At 39.5% G+C, this 19,430-nt stretch overlaps 1 protein-coding gene across 9 annotated transcripts in view; it reads right to left on the minus strand.

Moving 5' to 3' along the window:
• Positions 1–19,430, minus strand: part of TLK2 (tousled like kinase 2) — a 148,048-nt gene that overhangs the window by 24,217 nt on the left and 104,401 nt on the right. For all 9 annotated transcript variants that reach the window (XM_037745970.1, XM_037745969.1, XM_017549249.2 and 6 more), the window contains 5 exons: positions 15,512–15,664; positions 12,119–12,185; positions 10,229–10,326; positions 8,306–8,387; positions 1,933–2,024 (listed from right to left, as the gene is read on the minus strand). In XM_037745970.1, coding sequence (XP_037601898.1) covers positions 1,933–2,024; positions 8,306–8,387; positions 10,229–10,326; positions 12,119–12,185; positions 15,512–15,664 — 492 coding nt within the window. The remainder of the gene's footprint in view (positions 1–1,932; positions 2,025–8,305; positions 8,388–10,228; positions 10,327–12,118; positions 12,186–15,511; positions 15,665–19,430) is intronic.

Consider the following 19,430-nt stretch of genomic DNA (forward strand, 5'->3'; position numbering starts at 1 on the left):
AAAAAAAAAAAAAAAAAAAAGAATTATCCCCAGTGCTGCTTCCTGACTGGAAAAAAAAAGAACTCCCCCCATCAAGCAAGAAAAGAGGTCACAAAAACTGCACATACCCTCCTCTCCCCAGGGTGTCTGCCAAATGGGAAATGGCCCCTGCTCAGATGAGCTCAGGCAACATGATCCCCCCTCTGATGAGGAAACACAGTAAGAAGGCACCAATGCCAGCCTGGAACTTGAATGGCAAACAGCTTAGACAGATAAGACCATCTCCTTTACGTGCTCTCTGATTCTGTCTGCAGAGACGTATGTGATAAAATACCCGATCCATACCTGCTGGGACGCAAACCGCTTGCCAACTGTTTGAAGGAGGGACAAGGCCAGGCTTCCACTCCTCACTGTTTCAAAAGGCTAGATGAGCAGAACCCCTACCTGCAGTTGCTGTGGTATCCAACACTAGAGTTCTCTGCAAGGTCAGCCAGAAACCTGGATACTGAGACTAGGCAAAATACATGTACATCTCAGCACAGGAACTATGGTTCTCAAGCTTGATCAAGGTTGGTCCCTGGAGGGCATTTTTAAAGAGAAGCATGTACTGGTCCAATACCCTTAGGCATTCTTAAGGTCTCAATACAGTAGGGGCACTGCTCATTGATAACTGGTCAGAACAACATGTGCTCTCCTTCTCTGAAGTGCTCCTGGCATTCACTGCTGCGTGCCACTCATCCCTACACATCAAGTGACGGGAATGTTCTTATAATAATGTAACTGCTCCTCAGGAGCATCTGGACTGCAGTTGCCTGTCACCTAAGAAACAGGAAGGATGCCACACGTCATCTCTTCTCCTCCCTCTGCTAAGCCCTGTTGCTCTTAATGTAGCAGGAACCTTCCCTTCTCCAGTGCTGAGTACCACTGCTCATCTGTCTGGAACAGGAAGAACTCCTGGGTCCCTGATGAACAAGAGTTATAGAGCAAGAGTTGCCTTGGACCCGGTTAGAAGCCAACTAAAGGGCTACTTCAAAGTCCACTGTTTTTCCCCCTCCAAATTATTATTTACAAGAAAAAAAAAAAAAAACAAGACTGCCTCTATAGATTGGAGGTGTTTGTTTTATCAAAAGAACTCGTCCCCTCCTTTCAGAGGCAGGACTTGTCTAATTCAATACTTGTACCAACAACAAAGAAACAAAACTAAGCCCAGTGGGGAACCTAATAGAAATTAAGTCTGCATAGCCTCTAAAGCAAATGAGCCACGAACTCCAATATTCAGAAGCTCAGGGGGAATATAGGCAAAACCTGACATTAGTGGAACAAAGCAATTCACAGCTGTGCATGTAATAACAATTCATTCTAAAGAAGCCCCCCTCCCTACCCCTGCCCCAAGTCCAGATGAGGGCTGCCACTGATGGCATTTTGTAGAGAGGCAAGCACAGAAAGTGGGACCCTGAAGATGGAGAACTTTGAGACAGGCAAACTGTGATGGGAAGGAGAACACAGCACGGAGAGGCTGAACAAGTCAAACAGGTATCACCAAGACACACCAGGTGCCCCCAGTCTCTTCCAGAAGGAAATGACTGAAGTAGCAGAAAATGCCCACCAGCAGCTCCCTAAGGTCTGGTTTCTATATACAAGCAACAATGATTTCTAAGGCTTTATTTACTACAGCTATTTCTAGCCACAAAGGAATGGAAGGTTAAGAGCACCAGGGCTTTGGATTAAGGGAAGTCTGGATTTAAATACCAGCTCAGCCACTTCCTGTTACTCAAATTCTGTAAGCATCGGTTTCCTCATCAGTAACACTGAGAATATACTCATTCTCTTAGGGTAGTTATGAAGATTACATAAAACAAAAACCAAAAACAATGTATGTAAAGCTCGTAGCATAATACTCAAACTACAGGTATTATTTAATTTTGAAAAGTCAGACACTCTAGTATCACTTACTTGTGGTAATTCTCCTTTTTCTCATCTCTCCAGTTTTTATTTAACTGGTGAATTTTCACAGCTACGTATCTTTGCTCTGTTAGATCAAATGCCTATAAAGCAAGCGAATAAATTATATACTGGATAAATGTTAAAAATTACAGGCAACTGATTTGAAGCTTCTATTTAACATATAACATAATCAAAGTCCAAAATACATTATTAAATACATCACATACTTATATCAGTGTTGCAACCATCTTCTTGAAACCTGTGATTAGATAATTTAGAAGTCTGTAGACACACTGGCACCAAGGGGTTTAGAACACAAAACCAGGCCAATACCACAAACAGAAAGATAGCCTCTGCCTTCAAAATTATTTCCCAACCATTCTGTTTCTGGACACCATCTATTCCCATCTGGGACCCAACACCCTTAGGTTGTCTTTTGTCCTTCAGCTGACACTGGGACTTTGTAAGCTTCAAATATTCTGCCACTTTTGAAATCCTAGGGACACACATTGCCTGCTTTGTGGAGAAAATAACCTCTCACAATATACTTCCTTGGTATGATTGTATACAAAATAACCCTATAATTTGGCATATTGTTTATTAAAATAAAAAGAGAAACAAAAACAAAAACAAAAAAACCCTTTAGCTCCATCTAAATATGGTGGGTAAATGAAAAGCAGTTTTTTTGTTTGTTTGCTTTTGTTTTGAGACAGAGTCTTGCTCTGTCTGTTCCTCATCCAGGCTGGAGTGCAATGGCACAATCTTGGCTCACTGTAACCTCCACCTCCCAGACTCAAGTGATTCTCCTGCTTCAGCCACCTGAGTAGCTGGGATTACACATGTGCACCACCACGCCTGGTTAATTTTTGTATTTTTAGTAGAGACGGGGTTTCACCACGTTGGTTAGGCTGGTCTCGAACTCCTGACCTCGTGAGCTGCCTGCCTTGGCCTCCCAACATGCTGGGATTACAGGTGTAAGCCACCACGCCCGGCCAAAAAGCAGTTTTTTTTTGTTTTGTTTTGTTTTTGAGACGGAGTTTCATTCATGTTACCCAGGCTGGAGTGCAATGGCGCGATCTCGGCTCACCGCAACCTCCGTCTCCTGGGTTCAGGCAATTCTCCTGCCTCAGCCTCCTGAGTAGCTGGGACTACAGGCATGCGCCACCATGCCCAGCTGATTTTTTGTATTTTTAGTAGAGACGGGGTTTCACCATGTTGACCAGGATGGTCTCGATCTCTTGACCTCGTGATCCACCCGCCTCGGCCTCCCACAGTGCTGGGATTACAGGCTTGAGCCACCACGCCCGGCAAAAAGCAGTTTTTAATCCCAACAATGGCTTAAGTTAGTTACACCAAGTCACTTCTCCAGCACTGTCCAGAGGCAGGAACAGGCTTTCCCCAAAGGCCACCACTGCCAGCAAGTCCTGCATCAGCTAGATAGTGCTAAGGCACAGGATTCAAAAGGTAACATGGATTTTTTTGAGGAAGCTAGGTGTAAATCATAATTTGATTAAGTAATCTTTCAATAAAATTGAAGATTTCCCTCCATACAAAAGATTTTATTGCATAGCTCCTTTAGAATAAAGTTTTTCTTAGTTTGTAAAGTTCGGATTAAAAGTTTACTACTTCAGTTTCAATACTTTATCACCCATCTGCTAATTTCCACAAATATACAAATTGATTAAGGCAATAAGTGCAGAAAACAGTCCATAAATAGGTGATCACTACAGATTTTTCTAAACCTAAATTTCTCTAGGTAAGCACTGCATCTAGAGTGCTGCTTATAAAATACAGAAACTTCCATTATTTATACCAAATTAAAACCAGTATGTTTAAAGTATAAAACTCACTTCAGACATAATATCTTATTTCACAAAAACAGAAACTTTTTTTATTTTTCTCTTTTTATATAGACAGGGCCTCAATGTGTTTGCCAGGCTGGTCTTGAACTCCTGGCCTCAAGTAAGCTTCCCACCTTGGCCTCCCAAAGTACTGGGTTAGAGGCATAAGCCACCATGCCTAGCTAAAAATGGAAATATTTGAACTCCTCTTCTTTACAGAGTCTTCAGTCCATCCACAATCATGAATACCATAATGACTTCACAGTAGAAAACCATTTCAAATAATAATAATAAAAAAAATTAAATACCGCCCAATTTATGAGAGCACCAATGCTATTTCAAGCATAATTTTCTCTAACTTCTACACTGTACTTCTAAATCCAAGACACTGTGATCTACCACTGACTTAAGAAAGCATTGTGGAGTGTGGAGAACAGCGAAAGAAAAACTACATTAAGAGCACATGCCACTGCACTGGAGCCAGAAGGACAGAGTGAGACTGTCTCCCCCCACCGCAAAAAAAAAAAAAAAAAAAAAGAAAAGAAATGTTTGAAAAAATACATTAGGAAAATAAGATGATGAAATTACTAAAAGTAACTAGGAAGCACCAAGAACCAATTTTGATAATTTAAATCACATACACTTCTAAGTATACATCCAAAAGAATTAAAAGCAGAGTCTCACAGAGATATTTGGACACCCAAATACAAAACAGGCTGGATGTGGTGGCTCATGTCTATAATCCCAGCACTTTTGGAGGCTGAGGCAAGTGGATCATTTGAGGTCAGGAGTTTGAGAACAGCCTGGCCAACACAGAGAAACCCCATTTCTACTAAAAAATACAAAAAAAGCCGGGCGCGGTGGCTCACGCCTGTAATCCCAGCACTTTGGGAGGCCGAGGCGGGTGGATCACGAGGTCAAGAGATCGAGACCATCCTGGTCAACATGGTGAAACCCTGTCTCTACTAAAAATACAAAAAATCAGCTGGGCATGGTGGCGTGTGCCTGTAATCCCAGCTACTCAGGAGGCTGAGGCAGGAGAATTGCCTGAACCCAGGAGGCGGAGGTTGCGGTGAGCCGAGACCACGCCATTGCACTCCAGCCTGGGTAACAAGAGCGAAACTCCGTCTCAAAAAAAAAAAAAAAAAAGAAAGAAAGAAAAATAGCTGAGCATGGTGCATGCCTGTAATCCCAGCTACCTGGGGAGGCTGAGGCAGGAGGATCACTTGAACCCAGGAGATGAACACTGCATCGAGGGGAAATTGTACCACTGCACTCCAGCCTGGGTGGTACAGCAAGACTCTATCTCAAAAGAACAAAAAACACAAACCAGTACAGCACTATACGCAATAGACAAGAAGTGGAAGCAATCCAAGTGTTCACTGGCATAGGAGGATAAACAAAATGTGGTGCATACAATAAAATATTAAGTGACCTTAAAAAGGAAGGAAATCCTGTCACATGCTATAGCACAGATTAACCTTGAGGACACTATGCTAAGTAAAAAAAGCTGATTATAAAAAGACAGTATGATTCCACTTCTCTAAGAAATCTAAACGTAGTCAAATTCAGAGAAACAAAATGTAGAATGGTGGCTCCAAGGACAAAAGGAGGGGAAAAGGAAAGTTGATTAATGGCTACAGAGTTTCAGTTTTGGAAGATGAAAAAAAGTTCTAGAGATATGTTTCACAATAACTTGAATGTACGTTACTAAACTATACACTTAAAAATGCTTAAGATGGTACGTTTTGTATCTATCTTTTTACAATAAAAAATTACAAAGAAACTAAGCATTGACTTAAGACTGAACATAAATAAAAATGAAGAAAGTAGATGGAAGGAATGAAAGGAGACATTAATGAAAAAGAAAACTAACCAAACAGCAGATTTGATCAACGAAATAAAAGTTGATTCTTAGAAAAAAATTAATAACACCACCTACGAATCTCTAGCCTATCAGTCAAGAAACACAAAAATAAAAATTTTATAAGAACAGAGAAATAACTAAGATGTGGAAAATATTTTTCAAAAATCGAGGCCCAGCATGGTAGCTGTAATCCCAGCACTTTGGAAGGCTAAGGGGTGAAGATCACTTGAGGCTAGGAGTTTGAGACCAGCTTGGGCAACATAATGAAACCCTTTCTCTGCTAAAAAAGAAAAAAACAAAAAATCTAAATGAAATAGATTTCTTAGAAAAATTAAATTACCAAAACTGACTTGAGAAGGGAGAGAAAATCTTAAGATATCAATTGTTGTAGAAGAAATTGAAAAGATAGTCAAATGTTTTCCACAAACTCAACATCTCCCAGGTGATTTTTCTTTTCTTCCTTTGTAGAGGCAGGGTCTTACTATGCTGCCCAGGCTGGTTTCAAACTCCTAGGCTCAAGTGATCCTCCCGCCTCAGCCTCCCAGAATGCTGGGATTATAGACATGAGCCACAGCATCCGGCCTGCCCAGATTTGTGTGAGTCAATTCTAACAAACTTTCAAGGAGCCAACAATTCCCAAGTGATGAAAAGGGTTCCAGAGCATGGAAAAAGAGACTTCACAACTCACTGTATCTAAGGAGTTAGGATAATTATGACATCAAACTTTGATAAAGCTACTTGCATACAAAAGGTGACTAAGGGCCAATCCTGCTTATAAGCACAGATTTAAAAATACAAATAAGATACTAGAAGCGGCCGGGCGCGGTGGCTCAAGCCTGTAATCCCAGCACTGTGGGAGGCCGAGGCGGGTGGATCACGAGGTCAAGAGATCGAGACCATCCTGGTCAACATGGTGAAACCCCATCTCTACTGAAAATACAAAAAATTAGCTGGGCATGGTGGCGCGTGCCTGTAATCCCAGCGACTCAGGAGGCTGGGGCAGGAGAATTGCCTGAACCCAGGAGGCGGAGGTTGCGGTGAGGCGGAGGTTGCGGTGAGCCGAGATCGCGCCATTGCACTCCAGCCTGGGTAACAAGAGCGAAACTCCGTCTCAAAAAAAAAAAAAAGATACTAGAAGCTGGGCACAGTGGCTCACGCCTGTAACCCCAACACTTTGGGAGGCCAAGGTGGGTGATCACTTGAGTCCAAGAGTTTGAGACCAGCATGGGCAACATGATGAAACCCTGTCTCTACAAAAAAATACAAAAATTAGCCAAGTATGGTGGTACACGCCTGTAATTCCAGCACTTTGGGAGGCAGAGATGGGAGGACACTAGAGCTCTGGAGTGGGAGGTTGCAGTGAGCTCAGAATGCACTGCTGTACTCTAGCCTGGGTGCCAGAGTGAGACAATGTCTCCCCCCCAAAAAACAGAGATACTAGAATATCAAAACCAATACAGTAGTGTACTAAAATCGTTATATAGTTCTGGATATGAATAGTGATGTAGTTATATCAGTTGCACAACATTGTGAAGGTACTTAATGCCAATGAAACGTATACTTAAAATCAGAGCTGGGTGCGGTGGCTCACACCTGTAATCTCAGCACCTTGAGAGGCCAAGGCAGGAGGATTGCTTGAGCCCAGAAGTTAGAGACCTGCCTGAGAAATGCAGTGAGACCGTGTCTCCACAAAAAATTTAAAAATTAGTGTACAGGGCCTGTAGTCCCAGCTACTCAAGACATTAAGCCAGGAGGCTAGCTCGTGTCCAGCGGTTTGAGGCTGCAATGAACTATGATTATGCCACCTCACTGCAGCCTGGGCAATAGAGCAAAACCCTGTCTAAATAAATAAATAAATCCACCATAGGAAAAAAAAGAAAACCATAGAACCAGTTTTACCATTTTTATTTGTAATGAAAACTATTTTACTAAAAAGATTTCCCATATATAAATTCATATGAGCATAACATAAATCCTAACAGTGAAGGCTAAACCTTTGAAAGGCAGAGCTGTACAATGAAGACTATTACAATTCTGTATTTTACAGACTGGTTCCAGAAACAGGTAGAAAAATTCAATCCACATGTTATGGATCTGTAGCTATAATTAAAACATGCTGGATCCCTCATTTGGTAAAAATCAACCTGGAGGCTCAGCAACCTGTACTTTGCTGGCCCAACTGAAGCACTCTAAGCCAGGACACTCTTTCAGACTGCCAGTGCTAGTATTATATTATAATATTATATATTATAACACTTTTAAAACAAAAAGCAGGTTTTCCAATTAAAAAAAAAAACTATTCTTATTGGAAATAGGCTTTACAGATCTATTCTGTAAAGGAAATAAAGGTAGCACATACTCTTTTCTAACAAATGCGTGTGACGCAGAAAGTACAGAACCAGAATAAAAATCACCATAATTCCACCACCTAGTATATTTCCTTCTTGCTTTTTAAATCTATAAGTATTTATTTTTCAAACTTAAACATATCAATATTGTATCCTGCTTAGTCATCTAGGTTTATTGAAAGCTGTTTTCCCAAAGATACAGGTTTTTAAAGTTTTTGAATTTCAATGGATATCAACCTACAATTATCGGTATTCTTAATGTTCTCCAACTCAGTAATAGCTGATAATTTAACCCCCAGTCTTTGTTCCCAGTTCCTTATGCTTACCTTGTAAACTTCACTGAAACCCCCTCTACCCAAAAGATGTAACAACAAATATCTGTCATTTAGCGTTGGATGATCTTTAAATCTGTGGAAACAGAAAATATGTAACACCCTGAGATCATAGACTACAGTCTTCCATGCTTGCAAAATTCCCAGAATATCTAACACATTATACATACAATTATAGCTGCTGTTGGTAGTTTGACAATCAACATCAGCATGGCAAATTCTGAGAATAAATTTACACAGTTCAAAGAGGCAGCATAATTACAATGAATAGCACTAGCTGTAGAGCCACAGGACTTGAGCGCTGGTTTCAGTGTAGCTACACTAGATCTGTGACCTTTGTTGTTCCTCCTTTTTTCTGCCCTGCTACACAATGAGCGAGGGTAGATTAGACTTGATTAGGGATTTTTAAATTGTGCATTTGGCTCCTCCAAACTATACAAGGTCCACATGATCCCACCATTTCCAAACTACATACAGTAAAATTCCAAGACATTTGCTTTTTCCTTAAAAATTGATTGTAGAGGCCGGGCGCGGTGGCTCAAGCCTGTAATCCCAGCACTTTGGGAGGCTGAGGCGGGTGGATCACAAGGTCAAGAGATCAAGACCATCCTGGTCAACACAGTGAAACCCCGTCTCTACTAAAAATACAAAAAATTAGCTGGGCATGGTGGCGCGTGCCTGTAGTCCCAGCTACTCAGGAGGCTGAGGCAGGAGAATTGCCTGAACCCAGGAGGCGGAGNAAAAAAAAAAAAAAAAAAAAAAAAAATTGATTGTAGAGTAGTGAAGTCACATGTTCTATGTGCATTCATTATTCTCTCTTTAAGACAAAGTCTATGATATAACTATGTTCCCCATCTTACATTTCACCCTGGGTAGTTTCTTAATTAATATGATAAAGAAATGACAAGTTCTGGCAAAAACAAATTTTAAAATATTCTTACCTAGTTCCTGATCTTACAAAATCTCACCATTAATCCTGAAATTACTTTACTTTGATTTTAAGAAAGTAGCATGCCTATTTGGAGATACATTACTGCATGGTGGTTGGGATGAAAAAGATCCAAGTTTAACTCTTTGGTCACATTATTTATGGGTCCCTGGTCAAGTTAACTTAATTTCTCTAAGCTTGTTTTCTGACTGATGTATTGAAGATGACTGGGTTATCCTGAGGATTAAATGAGAGCACTAAGGGCACTTAGGATCAAGCCTGATACACAGAGTTTTCAGGAAGCAGTCCCTGCTGTTGTCTGCCACTCTAGCAGAAAGAAAGGTCCATAGCTCTTATAAGCCAAACAAAAACATGCACGCTGTGGCTTTGTGAAAAAATGTTTCAGGGTCCGAAAAATGTGGGAAAAAACCAGATTACTTATAAAAGCCCCTTTCTACTTTCAACCTACTTTTCCCATCTTCAATTCCTTAAATGACTAATAAACAATGGTGGGCATTAATCTACAATTAATATACTGAACTTAACAGTCTCACTTAAAGTCTCAACACCTGAATGGCTCTTAAAGGTCATTCAGAAACTAATTGTCATCTCAGCCCAATATTCTTTCCACAACACCACACTATGACCCATGCTTCCCTTTCTTAAGGCTCTGTAGGTAAAACTGAATATGCAATGTATTTCAGCCATTTACAATTACAAAGCCATATTGTTTTAATAATCTCTACTCAGGTAAAAATGCTATGTGTATACACATATATACTTAACACATAAATTTAATACAATTATATATTTAAACCAAGGCAAATCATAGTTTTATTCACAAAATTGTATTAGATGCTACAAAAGAGCTATACACTATGGAATCATTTATGTAACTTATATTAAGCAAATGCATTATTCCAGACCATTCAATTCATATCAGAAAGTGCTTAGTAATCTCCAACCCAATATACCCCCAAGTTGCTTACTGTGAATTATCTTCATTATGTATCCTTTTAAGTTCCCTGATATGTAGATTTCTAACCCTTTCTAGCCTTTCCAGCTCTGCCTGGATCTCTGCTTCCTCCTAAAGCAAAAAAGAAAGAAATAGCTCAAAATATGAGGAACTTTACCTTTCCGGGATCTTATTTCAAAAGCAACAGCAGACATTTATCTTATGAAAAGCTAAAGAAAGGTGTTTTGCATTGAAAGATTTCTTTTTAAAAGGTAAGAATTTTAATCATAATAAGCCTATAGAAAATAATAAAAGTCAAAGGCTGGGTGCAGTGGCTCACGACTGTAATCCCAGCACTTCAGGAGGCCGAGATGGGTGGACCATGAGGTCAAGAGTTCAAGACCAGTCTGGCCAAGATGCTGAAACCCCATCTTTATTAAAAATACAAAAATTTGCCAGGCGTGGTGGCACGTGCCTGTAATCCCAGCTACTCGGGATGCTGAGGCAGAAAAATCACTTGAACCCAGGTGGCAGAGGTTGCAGTGAGCTGAGATCGAGCCACTGCACTCCAGCATGGGCAACAGAGCAAGACTCTGTCTCAAAAAAAAAAAAAAAAAAAAAAAACAAAAAAAAAAAAAAAAAAAAAAAAAAAAAAAAAAAAAAAAAAAAAAAAAAAAAAAAAAAAAAGAAAAGAAAAGAATGAAATTCAAAACATACAGAGGAGTTCAGTGAGAAAAGCAGAAGTTCTCTACCCTCCTCCTCCCTCCTCTCCACAGCCACACCCAAGATGTAGCCACTATCAAATTTCTTACGTTAAGTTTTCAGAAATGTTTTGTGCATATACACATAGACATGGAAATAATTTTTACAAAAATCAGGTTATCTATCTGGTCCTTGTCTTTAAGTATGGATTACTCTTGATGCCTTAAGTTCTACTTATTTAACAAGCTCTGAGAACCCAGCAGGAAAAACGGCATGAAAACTAGTATGTGAAATAAAAAACAAACAAATGCACATATACCAAAAGCAGTTCAGTAAATCCTTACTAACCATTATCACCATAAATAGCATCCACCAATGTATGGGTTTCTGAATTCAAGAGCTGAGCAATCTACATCTAAGATATCTTAGTGAACGTCATTAATAACAAATTCTATGTTATGTGCCTTTGTGTTTGAATAAGATTGGCATAAGACTTTCTCTTATTAGCTAGTTTAGGCAAGAAATAAGAGCTGATATGTGATTTAAAATATGACAGAAGTCTTAACATCAATTTTAAAACCACCTGCTCTTAAAATTTAAATATTTAAAAAATAGTTAAGTTTCACTCCAAAGATAACCACTTGGGAAGCCTTATATGTTCAGAGTTATCTGCTGATATGCCACTGGTAAAAACACTCTCATTGGGTTGCTGGAATTGACTTGAAAATGGAAAGACAGGCCAGGAATGGTGGCTCACAACTGTAACCTGTAATCCCAGCACTTTCGGATGCCAAGGCAGGAGGATCACTTGAGGTCAGGAGTTTGAGACCAGCTGGTCAAGACGGTGAGACCCTCATCTCTACTAAAAATACAAAAATTAGCCAGGTGTGGTGGCACACACCTGTAATCCCAGCAACTCAGGAGGTTGAGGCACAAGAATCACCTGGGCCCAGAAGGCAGAGGTTGCAGTGAGCTAAGATCATGCCACCGCACTCTAGCCTGGGAGACAGAGTGAGGCTCCATTTCAGAAACAAAAAAAAAGAAAACGGAAAGACAGGAGTTCTCCCATTAGGCTACGAGACGTAACAGTGAAAGCAGTCACTCAAGCTTTCTGCCGCTAGGTGAAACTACTATTACATTCACCCAAATGACCAAATAGCTTCAATCCTAAATGTAAACTGGGTAACACATTTCTCCAGAGAGATTTCCTCATTATACTTACTTTTTTAAGATGACCTAATCTGAGTTTGAAGATTTCTTCTTGTTCGTGGTATTCTGCTAATGTTAACCTGAAAAACAGTGGTAAAAGTTTCAGTAAATTACTTGAAATCATAGTTTGCCTATTTGAAGAGAAAAGTCCAAATATACAATAAGACAAATTCAGTTTCAGTGAATCACTGAAGGATAGGTTATCCTGTAGTCCTCTGACAAGAAAAAACTTCCGTGATTTACCAGATATGATGTGAGGGAAAGACTTCAAAGCCAAAAAGCCTAACTTGCAAGACATAAAAAAAAAAAAAAAAAAAAAAAAAAAAAAAAAAAAAAAAAAAAAAAAAAAAAAAAAAATAGGGGAGTCATATTTTAAATTTTTTTTCTTTTTCTTAACGACTTTCTTCTAACGACATTTTAATATTATTTTTGAAATGAGTTTCGTCCCATATATTACTCAGATTAAAAACTCATTCAGAGAGAGCCAAAAGTTGTCTAAAAATTTTTTAGAGGCCAAAACAGTAAGCCAATGGATTTGATTATTCTTGTTAACACTTAAACCTTGATACTATAATAACAAAGAGAAAGACATAAAAGCAAGTTAGAGTCTACGATTTGGAGTCTGAGGACTAGAGTTCAAGGCATTAATAATCTACTGGCCATGCGACCTTGGGCAAACAAACTTTAACTTCTTAACTCGGTTTTGAAATGCAGCCAAGTGATAACACCTATCTAAGAAAACGTTGTGACTATTAAATGACAACGAAAAAAGAACAATGAAAATCCTATCTAAACCAGTTCTCAAAGGGCTGACTTGATGGGTATTCACATGTTTCATGTTCTACCTACTCCAACAGCATCCTTATATCTTAAGAATCAACAAGTGGCCAGTAGTCTGGGAGGCTGAGGGGAAAGATCGCTTGGAGCCAGGAGTTCAAGACCAGCCTGGGCAACAAAGCAAGACTCTGTCTCTGGGTGGGGAGGGGAAGAAAAAACTGGGCATGGTGGCATATGCCTGTAGTCCCAGCTACTCAGGATGCTGAGATGGAAGGACTGCTTAAGCTCAGGAAGTTGAGGCTATAGTGAGCTATAATCATGCCACTGCACTCCAGCCTGAGCAACAGAGCAAGGCTCTCTTTAAAAAAAAAAAGGAAAAAAAAGATGAGTAAGTTACAATTATTAATTTATTCTTCCTCCCATCTCTACCGCTTCACATTCTAGAAGCGTACACAGATACTTAACATTTTTAGATATCACTGTTTAGATATATTCTAAATTGCAGAAGAAAGAGGAAACGCCTATCCTATTAACCAGATCAGAGCCTTTGATGTCTAACTCAAGGAAAATAGAAGAAGAAACTCATCCACTAGGGCTCTTTATAGACATAGAAATACCTGCATCTACTACTCCATTTCACACTAGCAAAAAAACAGAGAAATAAAAAATCATGGCTAAGAATTCTCTGTCTGAAACAGGTTCAGGGCCAAGAAAGGATATTATGACTTACTCCAAGACTCCAGAGGCCTATATCTGGCTTCCGGTCAAAGTAAGAGCCAAGTCACAGATACTCTAATTAAAAACTGGACTGAAGGTCTTCTAGCTTGGATTTTACACAGGATTCCAGATGCCAACTGCTTACACATTACTAGCCTAGATTCCATTCTAACTATTGTTCTGTGGCAAAGAAACAACCTTTGCCTTCTTCCTCACTCCTAAGCCAATTATTTTATGCATCAGCATTAAATAATTTTCAAGTGATACTAGAGGGGAAGTCCCTTCACAAAATAAACACAGGAGTCGTGAAAGAAAACACTGATCAGATTAATTAGCCTGGAGAATCTTTCAGATCTGAGCCCCTACTTGGACTTACTGAAAGGAAAATACTTGAAGACTCAATACTCTTGCCCTATTCTCATTCTCATTACTGCACTTGACTAGTCTTTAAAATCAAGGGAAAAAAAGACTCTAATTTTAAAACATTTGGGACGGGTGCAGTAGCTCACACCTGTAATCCCAGCAATCTGAGAGGTCGAGAAGGGTGGATCATTTGAGATCAGGAGTTTGAGACCAGCCTGGCCAACATGGCAAAACCCCATCTCTACTAAAAATACAAAAATTAGCTGGCTGTGGTGGTGCGCTTGTAGTCCTAGCTACTCAGGAGGCTGCAGCAGGAGAAAGGCTTGAACCTGGGAGGTGGAGGTTGCAGTGAGCCAAGATTGTGCCATAGCACTCCAGCCTGGGTGACAGAATGAGACTTTGTCTCAAAAAAAAACAAAATTGGAGTTTTATGAATCAAGATGTTTTCCAAGTTCATTATGCACATTTTAATCGCTAAACTTAATGTAATTATTAGTTTATTTATCTGTTCATCTCACCTAAGTAAACTGTGGGCTCCTAAGGCTGGGGCTGAATCCTTTAGCTCTGTATTCCCAGAAGAGGGCCTAGCATAAAATAAGCATTTAACATAGACTTACTAAATGAATATCAAGAAAAAGACTTCCCAAAACATCAGATACGTATGGGGTAAGGATTCGTGTTAAGCCATCTTTCTCACTAGAATGAAGGAAGATGCATTCCTAGGATGTCACAGACTTTTAACAATAATATTATACCTGAAGTGGATTATGTGTTGTATTTGTGAACTAATATAAAAATATAAAGCAAATGACATATTAGTTGATTAGTTATATGATATCATATCTTTTATTTGTAGCTATCTTTGGACATGAAATTTACTTACAGTTAAAGAGAAAAGAAGACATGAATGGAGAAGGCAGGCATTTATTTGTGCTTAGAATTTTCTACTCTTCCTATACATGGTAGCTACGTAAATATTGTTGATTGACAGAGGAAAGATGACTGTACTGCAGTTTAAGATACTGGCGTTTTCCTCAGATTCCCAGAATAGGAAACAATTCTGATGAGTCAAGTTTTGGCTTATTGTGACAATGTCCTTTTTCTAATATAACAGCTTTTTGGGGGGTTTATCTGAAGTTTGCAACTATTAACTAAGTGCTCGTCTGACCAGTAAAGAGCATTCTTCAGTCTGAAATAGAAGCCAGGCAACTCCCGTAAGATGATACTAGTGTATCACACCTGGAGCCACATGTGCGCAATAGTATCATTTCAGTATAATGACATCTTATTTGTTAACCAGGAGTGGCCAAAAATCATGATGTCAAGTGACATTACTTTTCCCTCTCATTTGAAATGCCTTCAATAAAGAACAGGTTTAAGAAAATCAGTTAATTTTATATGGCATTCATATGAGTTGAGCAAATCCATTAAAATAACTGAAAAGAAGTGACCTCCAGAATTTATAACTCTTGCCAGTGGCAATCAACAGGACATTTGTATTTGGGGGCAGGGTGTGGTGTCTCAGAATTCATGTCAATAAAGAACATACGTTTCATTTTCAGCTCCATTGGTCTTGCTTTTTCGCTGTTTCTGCTCATTGGTTGCAGGAGGGGCCTGACCCATGGCAGGAGGTTTCCGTTTTGCTAACATTTTCCGTTGTCTTTCTATCTCTTCCCTCTGTGAATTTATCCTTTCCTGTTGCCTAGAGATATAAAAGATGGTGCACAAAGAAAGTCAAAAGTTTTACCACAGCTATGGAACAAACACAATTTGCCACTTATGTATCTAATTTCAAAAAAAATAAACCCCTTTAAGTCAAGTAGAGATTTGATTTTAACTTCAAATTGGAAGAGCCAAATAATTGGTACTGGATGTTTTCTGGAAATGAGTCTGTGCTTTAAGACACTAGTTCTTAGTATTTTCAGAGTGGGCAGGAAGAAACGTATCAAATTTCTATTGTGACCTTATTTTCTGACTCAAAAGAAACAATTTTCTGATTCTTTTTTAAGGGCTAAGATAACAATTCTCTGATCTGAACCCATTAAAAGTAAAAATTGTATTTTAAAAGTTATAAAATGTTCCAAGTTCTTTTTTATTTTTTCTTTGGATGGAAGCTTCTCAATTTTATGTAAAAAGATACCAAGTTTATAAAAGAAAGTAAACGAGATTTTCTTTTTAGACCTATCCTTTATTCTACTCTAAGGGAGCCATTACTACTCTACGTGATAACCCTGTCCACTGATACAGTGCCACCTAAATTAAGTTTTTGAAAGACAAATATGTGGCCGGGTGTGGTGGTTCACGCCTCTAATCCTAGCACTTTGGGAGGCCAAGGCAGGCAGATCACGACGTCAGGAGATCGAGACCAGCCTGACGAACGTGGTGAAACCCATCTCTACTAAAAACACAAAATTAGCCAGGCGTGGTGGTGCGTGCCTGTAATCATAGCTATTCAGGAGGCTGAGGCAGGAGAAATGCTTGAACCTGGGAGGCAGAGGTTGCAGTGAGCCAAGAGTGCGCCACTGCACTCTAGCCTGGGCGACAGAGCAAGACACCATCTCAAAAAAAAAAGACAAATGCATTCAGAGAAAGCACAATGAAGTCTTCCAACTTGTAAGAACTCCTTAGGGAATAGTGCACAAAATGAATTAGTATAAAACATATTTTTTTTAATTGCCTCTTAGGTTTTGGGGTACACGTGAAGAACATGCAAGATTGTTGCATAGGTACACACGTGGCAGTGTGATTTGCTGCCTTCCTCCTCTTCACCTGTATCTGGCATTTCTCCCCATGCTATCTCTCCCCAACTCCCCACCCCCACTGTCTCTCCCCCATTTCCCCGCAACAGACCCTAGTGTGTAGTGCTCCCCTCCCTGTGTCCATGTGTTCTCATTGTTCAACACCCGCCTATGAGTGAGAACATACGGTGTTTGATTTTCTGCTCTTCTGTCAGTTTGCTGAGAATGATGGTTTCCAGGTTCATCCATGTCCCTACAAAGGACACGAACTCATCGTTTTTGATGGCTGCATAATATTCCATGGTGTATATGTGCCACATTTTCCCTATCTAGTTTATCATCAATGGGCATTTGAGTTGGTTCCAGGTCTTTGCTATTGTAAACAGTGCTGCAATGAACAGTAGTGTGCATGTGTCCTTATAGCAGAACAATTTATAATCCTTTGGATATATACTCAGTAATGGGATTGCTGGGTCAAATGGAATTTCTATTTCTAGGTCCTTAAGGAATTGCCACACTATCTTCCACAATGGTTGAACTAATTTACACTCCCACCAACAGTGTAAAAGTCTTCCTATTTCTCCACATCCTCTCCAGCATCTGTTGTCTCCAGATTTTTTAATGATCGCCATTCTAACTGGCATGAGATGGTATCTCAATGTAGTTTTGATTTGCATTTCTCTAATGACAGTGATGATGAGCATTTTTTCATGTTTGTTGGCCTCATGTATGTCTTCTTTTGTAAAGTGTCTGTTCATGTCCTTTACCCACTTTTGAATGGGCTTGTTTGTTTTTTTCTTGTAAATCTGTTTTAGTTCTTTGTAGATTCTGGATATCAGCCCCTTCTCAGATGGGTAGACTGCAAAAATTTTTTGCCATTCTGATGGTTGCCGATTCACTCTAATGACTGTTTCTTTTGCCGTACAGAAGCTGTGGAGTTTGATTAGGTCCCATTTTTCTATTTTGGCTTTTGTTGCCAGTGCTTTTGGTGTTTTGGTCATGAAGTCCTTGCCTAAGCCTATGTCCTGAATGGTTTTGCCTAGATTTTATTCTAGGATTTTTATGGTGTTAGGTCTTATGTTTAAGTCTTTAATCCATCTGGAATTAATTTTAGTGTAAGGTGTCAGGAAGGAATCCAGTTTCTGCTTTCTGCACATGACTAGCCAGTTTTCCCAACACCATTTATTAAACGGAGAATCCTTTCCCCATTGCTTGTTTTTGTCAGGTTTGTCAAAGACTGGATGGTTGTAGATATGTTGTGTTGCCTCTGAGGCCTCTGTCGTGTTCCATTGATTTATATCTCTGTTTTGGTACCAGTACCATTCTGCTTTGATTACTGTAGCCTTGTAGTATAGTTTGAAGTCTGGTAGTGTGATGCCTCCTGCTTTGTTATTTTTGCTTAGAATTGACTTGGCTATGCGGGCTGTCTTTTGGTTCCATATGCAGTTTAAGGTGTTTTTTTCCAGTTCTGTGAAGAAGGTCATTGGTAGCTTGATGGGGATAGCGTTGAATGTGTAAATTACTTTGGGAAGTATGGCCATTTTCACGATATTGATTCTTCCTAATCATGAACATGGAATGTTTCTCCATCTGTTTGTGTCCTCTCTTATTTTGTTAAGCAGTAGCTTGTAGTTCTCCTTGAAGAGGTCCTTTACATTCCTTGTTAGTTGTATTCCTAGGCACTTTATTCTCTTTGTAGCAATTGTGAATGGCGGTTCGTTCTTGATTTGGCTCTTTAAGTCTGTTCTTGGTGTATAGGAATGCTTGTGATTTTTGCACATTGATTTTGTATCCTGAGACTTTGCTGAAGTTGCTTATCAGTTTCAGGAGATTTTGGACTGAGACGATGGGGTCTTCTAGATATACAATCATGTCATCTGCAAATAGAGACAATTTGACTTCCTCCTTTCCTATTTGAATACCCTTTATTTCTTTTTCTTGCCTGATTGTTCTGGCTAGAACTTCCAGTACTATATTGAGTAGGAGTGGTGAGAGAGGGCATCCTTGTCTAGTGCCAGATTTCAAAGGGAATGCTTCCAGTTTTTACCCATTCAGTATGATATTGGCTGCTGGTTTGTCGTAAATAGCTTTTATTATTTTGAGATACGTTCCGTCAATATTGAGCTTATTGAGGGTTTTTAGCATAAAGGGCTGTTGAATTTTGTCCAAGGCCTTCTCTGCATCAATTGAGATAATCATGTGGTTTTTGTCTTTGGTTCTGTTTAAGTGGTGAATTACGTTTATAGGCTTGTGCATACTGAACCAGCCTTGCATCCCTGGGATGAAGCCTACTTGATCATGGTGGATAAGCTTTTTGGTGTGCTGTTGCAATTGGCTTGCCAGTATTTTATTGAAGATTTTTGCATCTATGTTCATTGTGGATATTGGCCTGAAGTTTTCTTTTCTTGTTGAGTCTCTGCCGGGTTTTGGAATCAGGATTATGTTGGTCTCATAAAATGATATGGGAAGGATTCCCTCTTTTTGCATTATCTGGAATAGTTTCAGAAGGAATGGTACCAGCTCCTCTTTGTATGTCTGGTAGAATTTGGCTGTGAACCCATCTGGACCTGGGCTTTCTTTGGGTGGTAGGCTCTTAATTGCTGCCTCAACTTCAGACCTTGTTATTGGTCTATTCAGGGTTTCGACTTCTTCCTGGTTTAGGCTTGGGAGGAGGCAAGTGTCCAGGAATTTATCCATTTCTTCCAGGTTTACTAGTTTATGTGCATAGAG

The sequence above is a fragment of the Cebus imitator genome, unplaced genomic scaffold (assembly GCF_001604975.1).
Source record: "Cebus imitator isolate Cc_AM_T3 unplaced genomic scaffold, Cebus_imitator-1.0 Scaffold217, whole genome shotgun sequence".
Taxonomy (NCBI): domain Eukaryota; kingdom Metazoa; phylum Chordata; class Mammalia; order Primates; family Cebidae; genus Cebus; species Cebus imitator.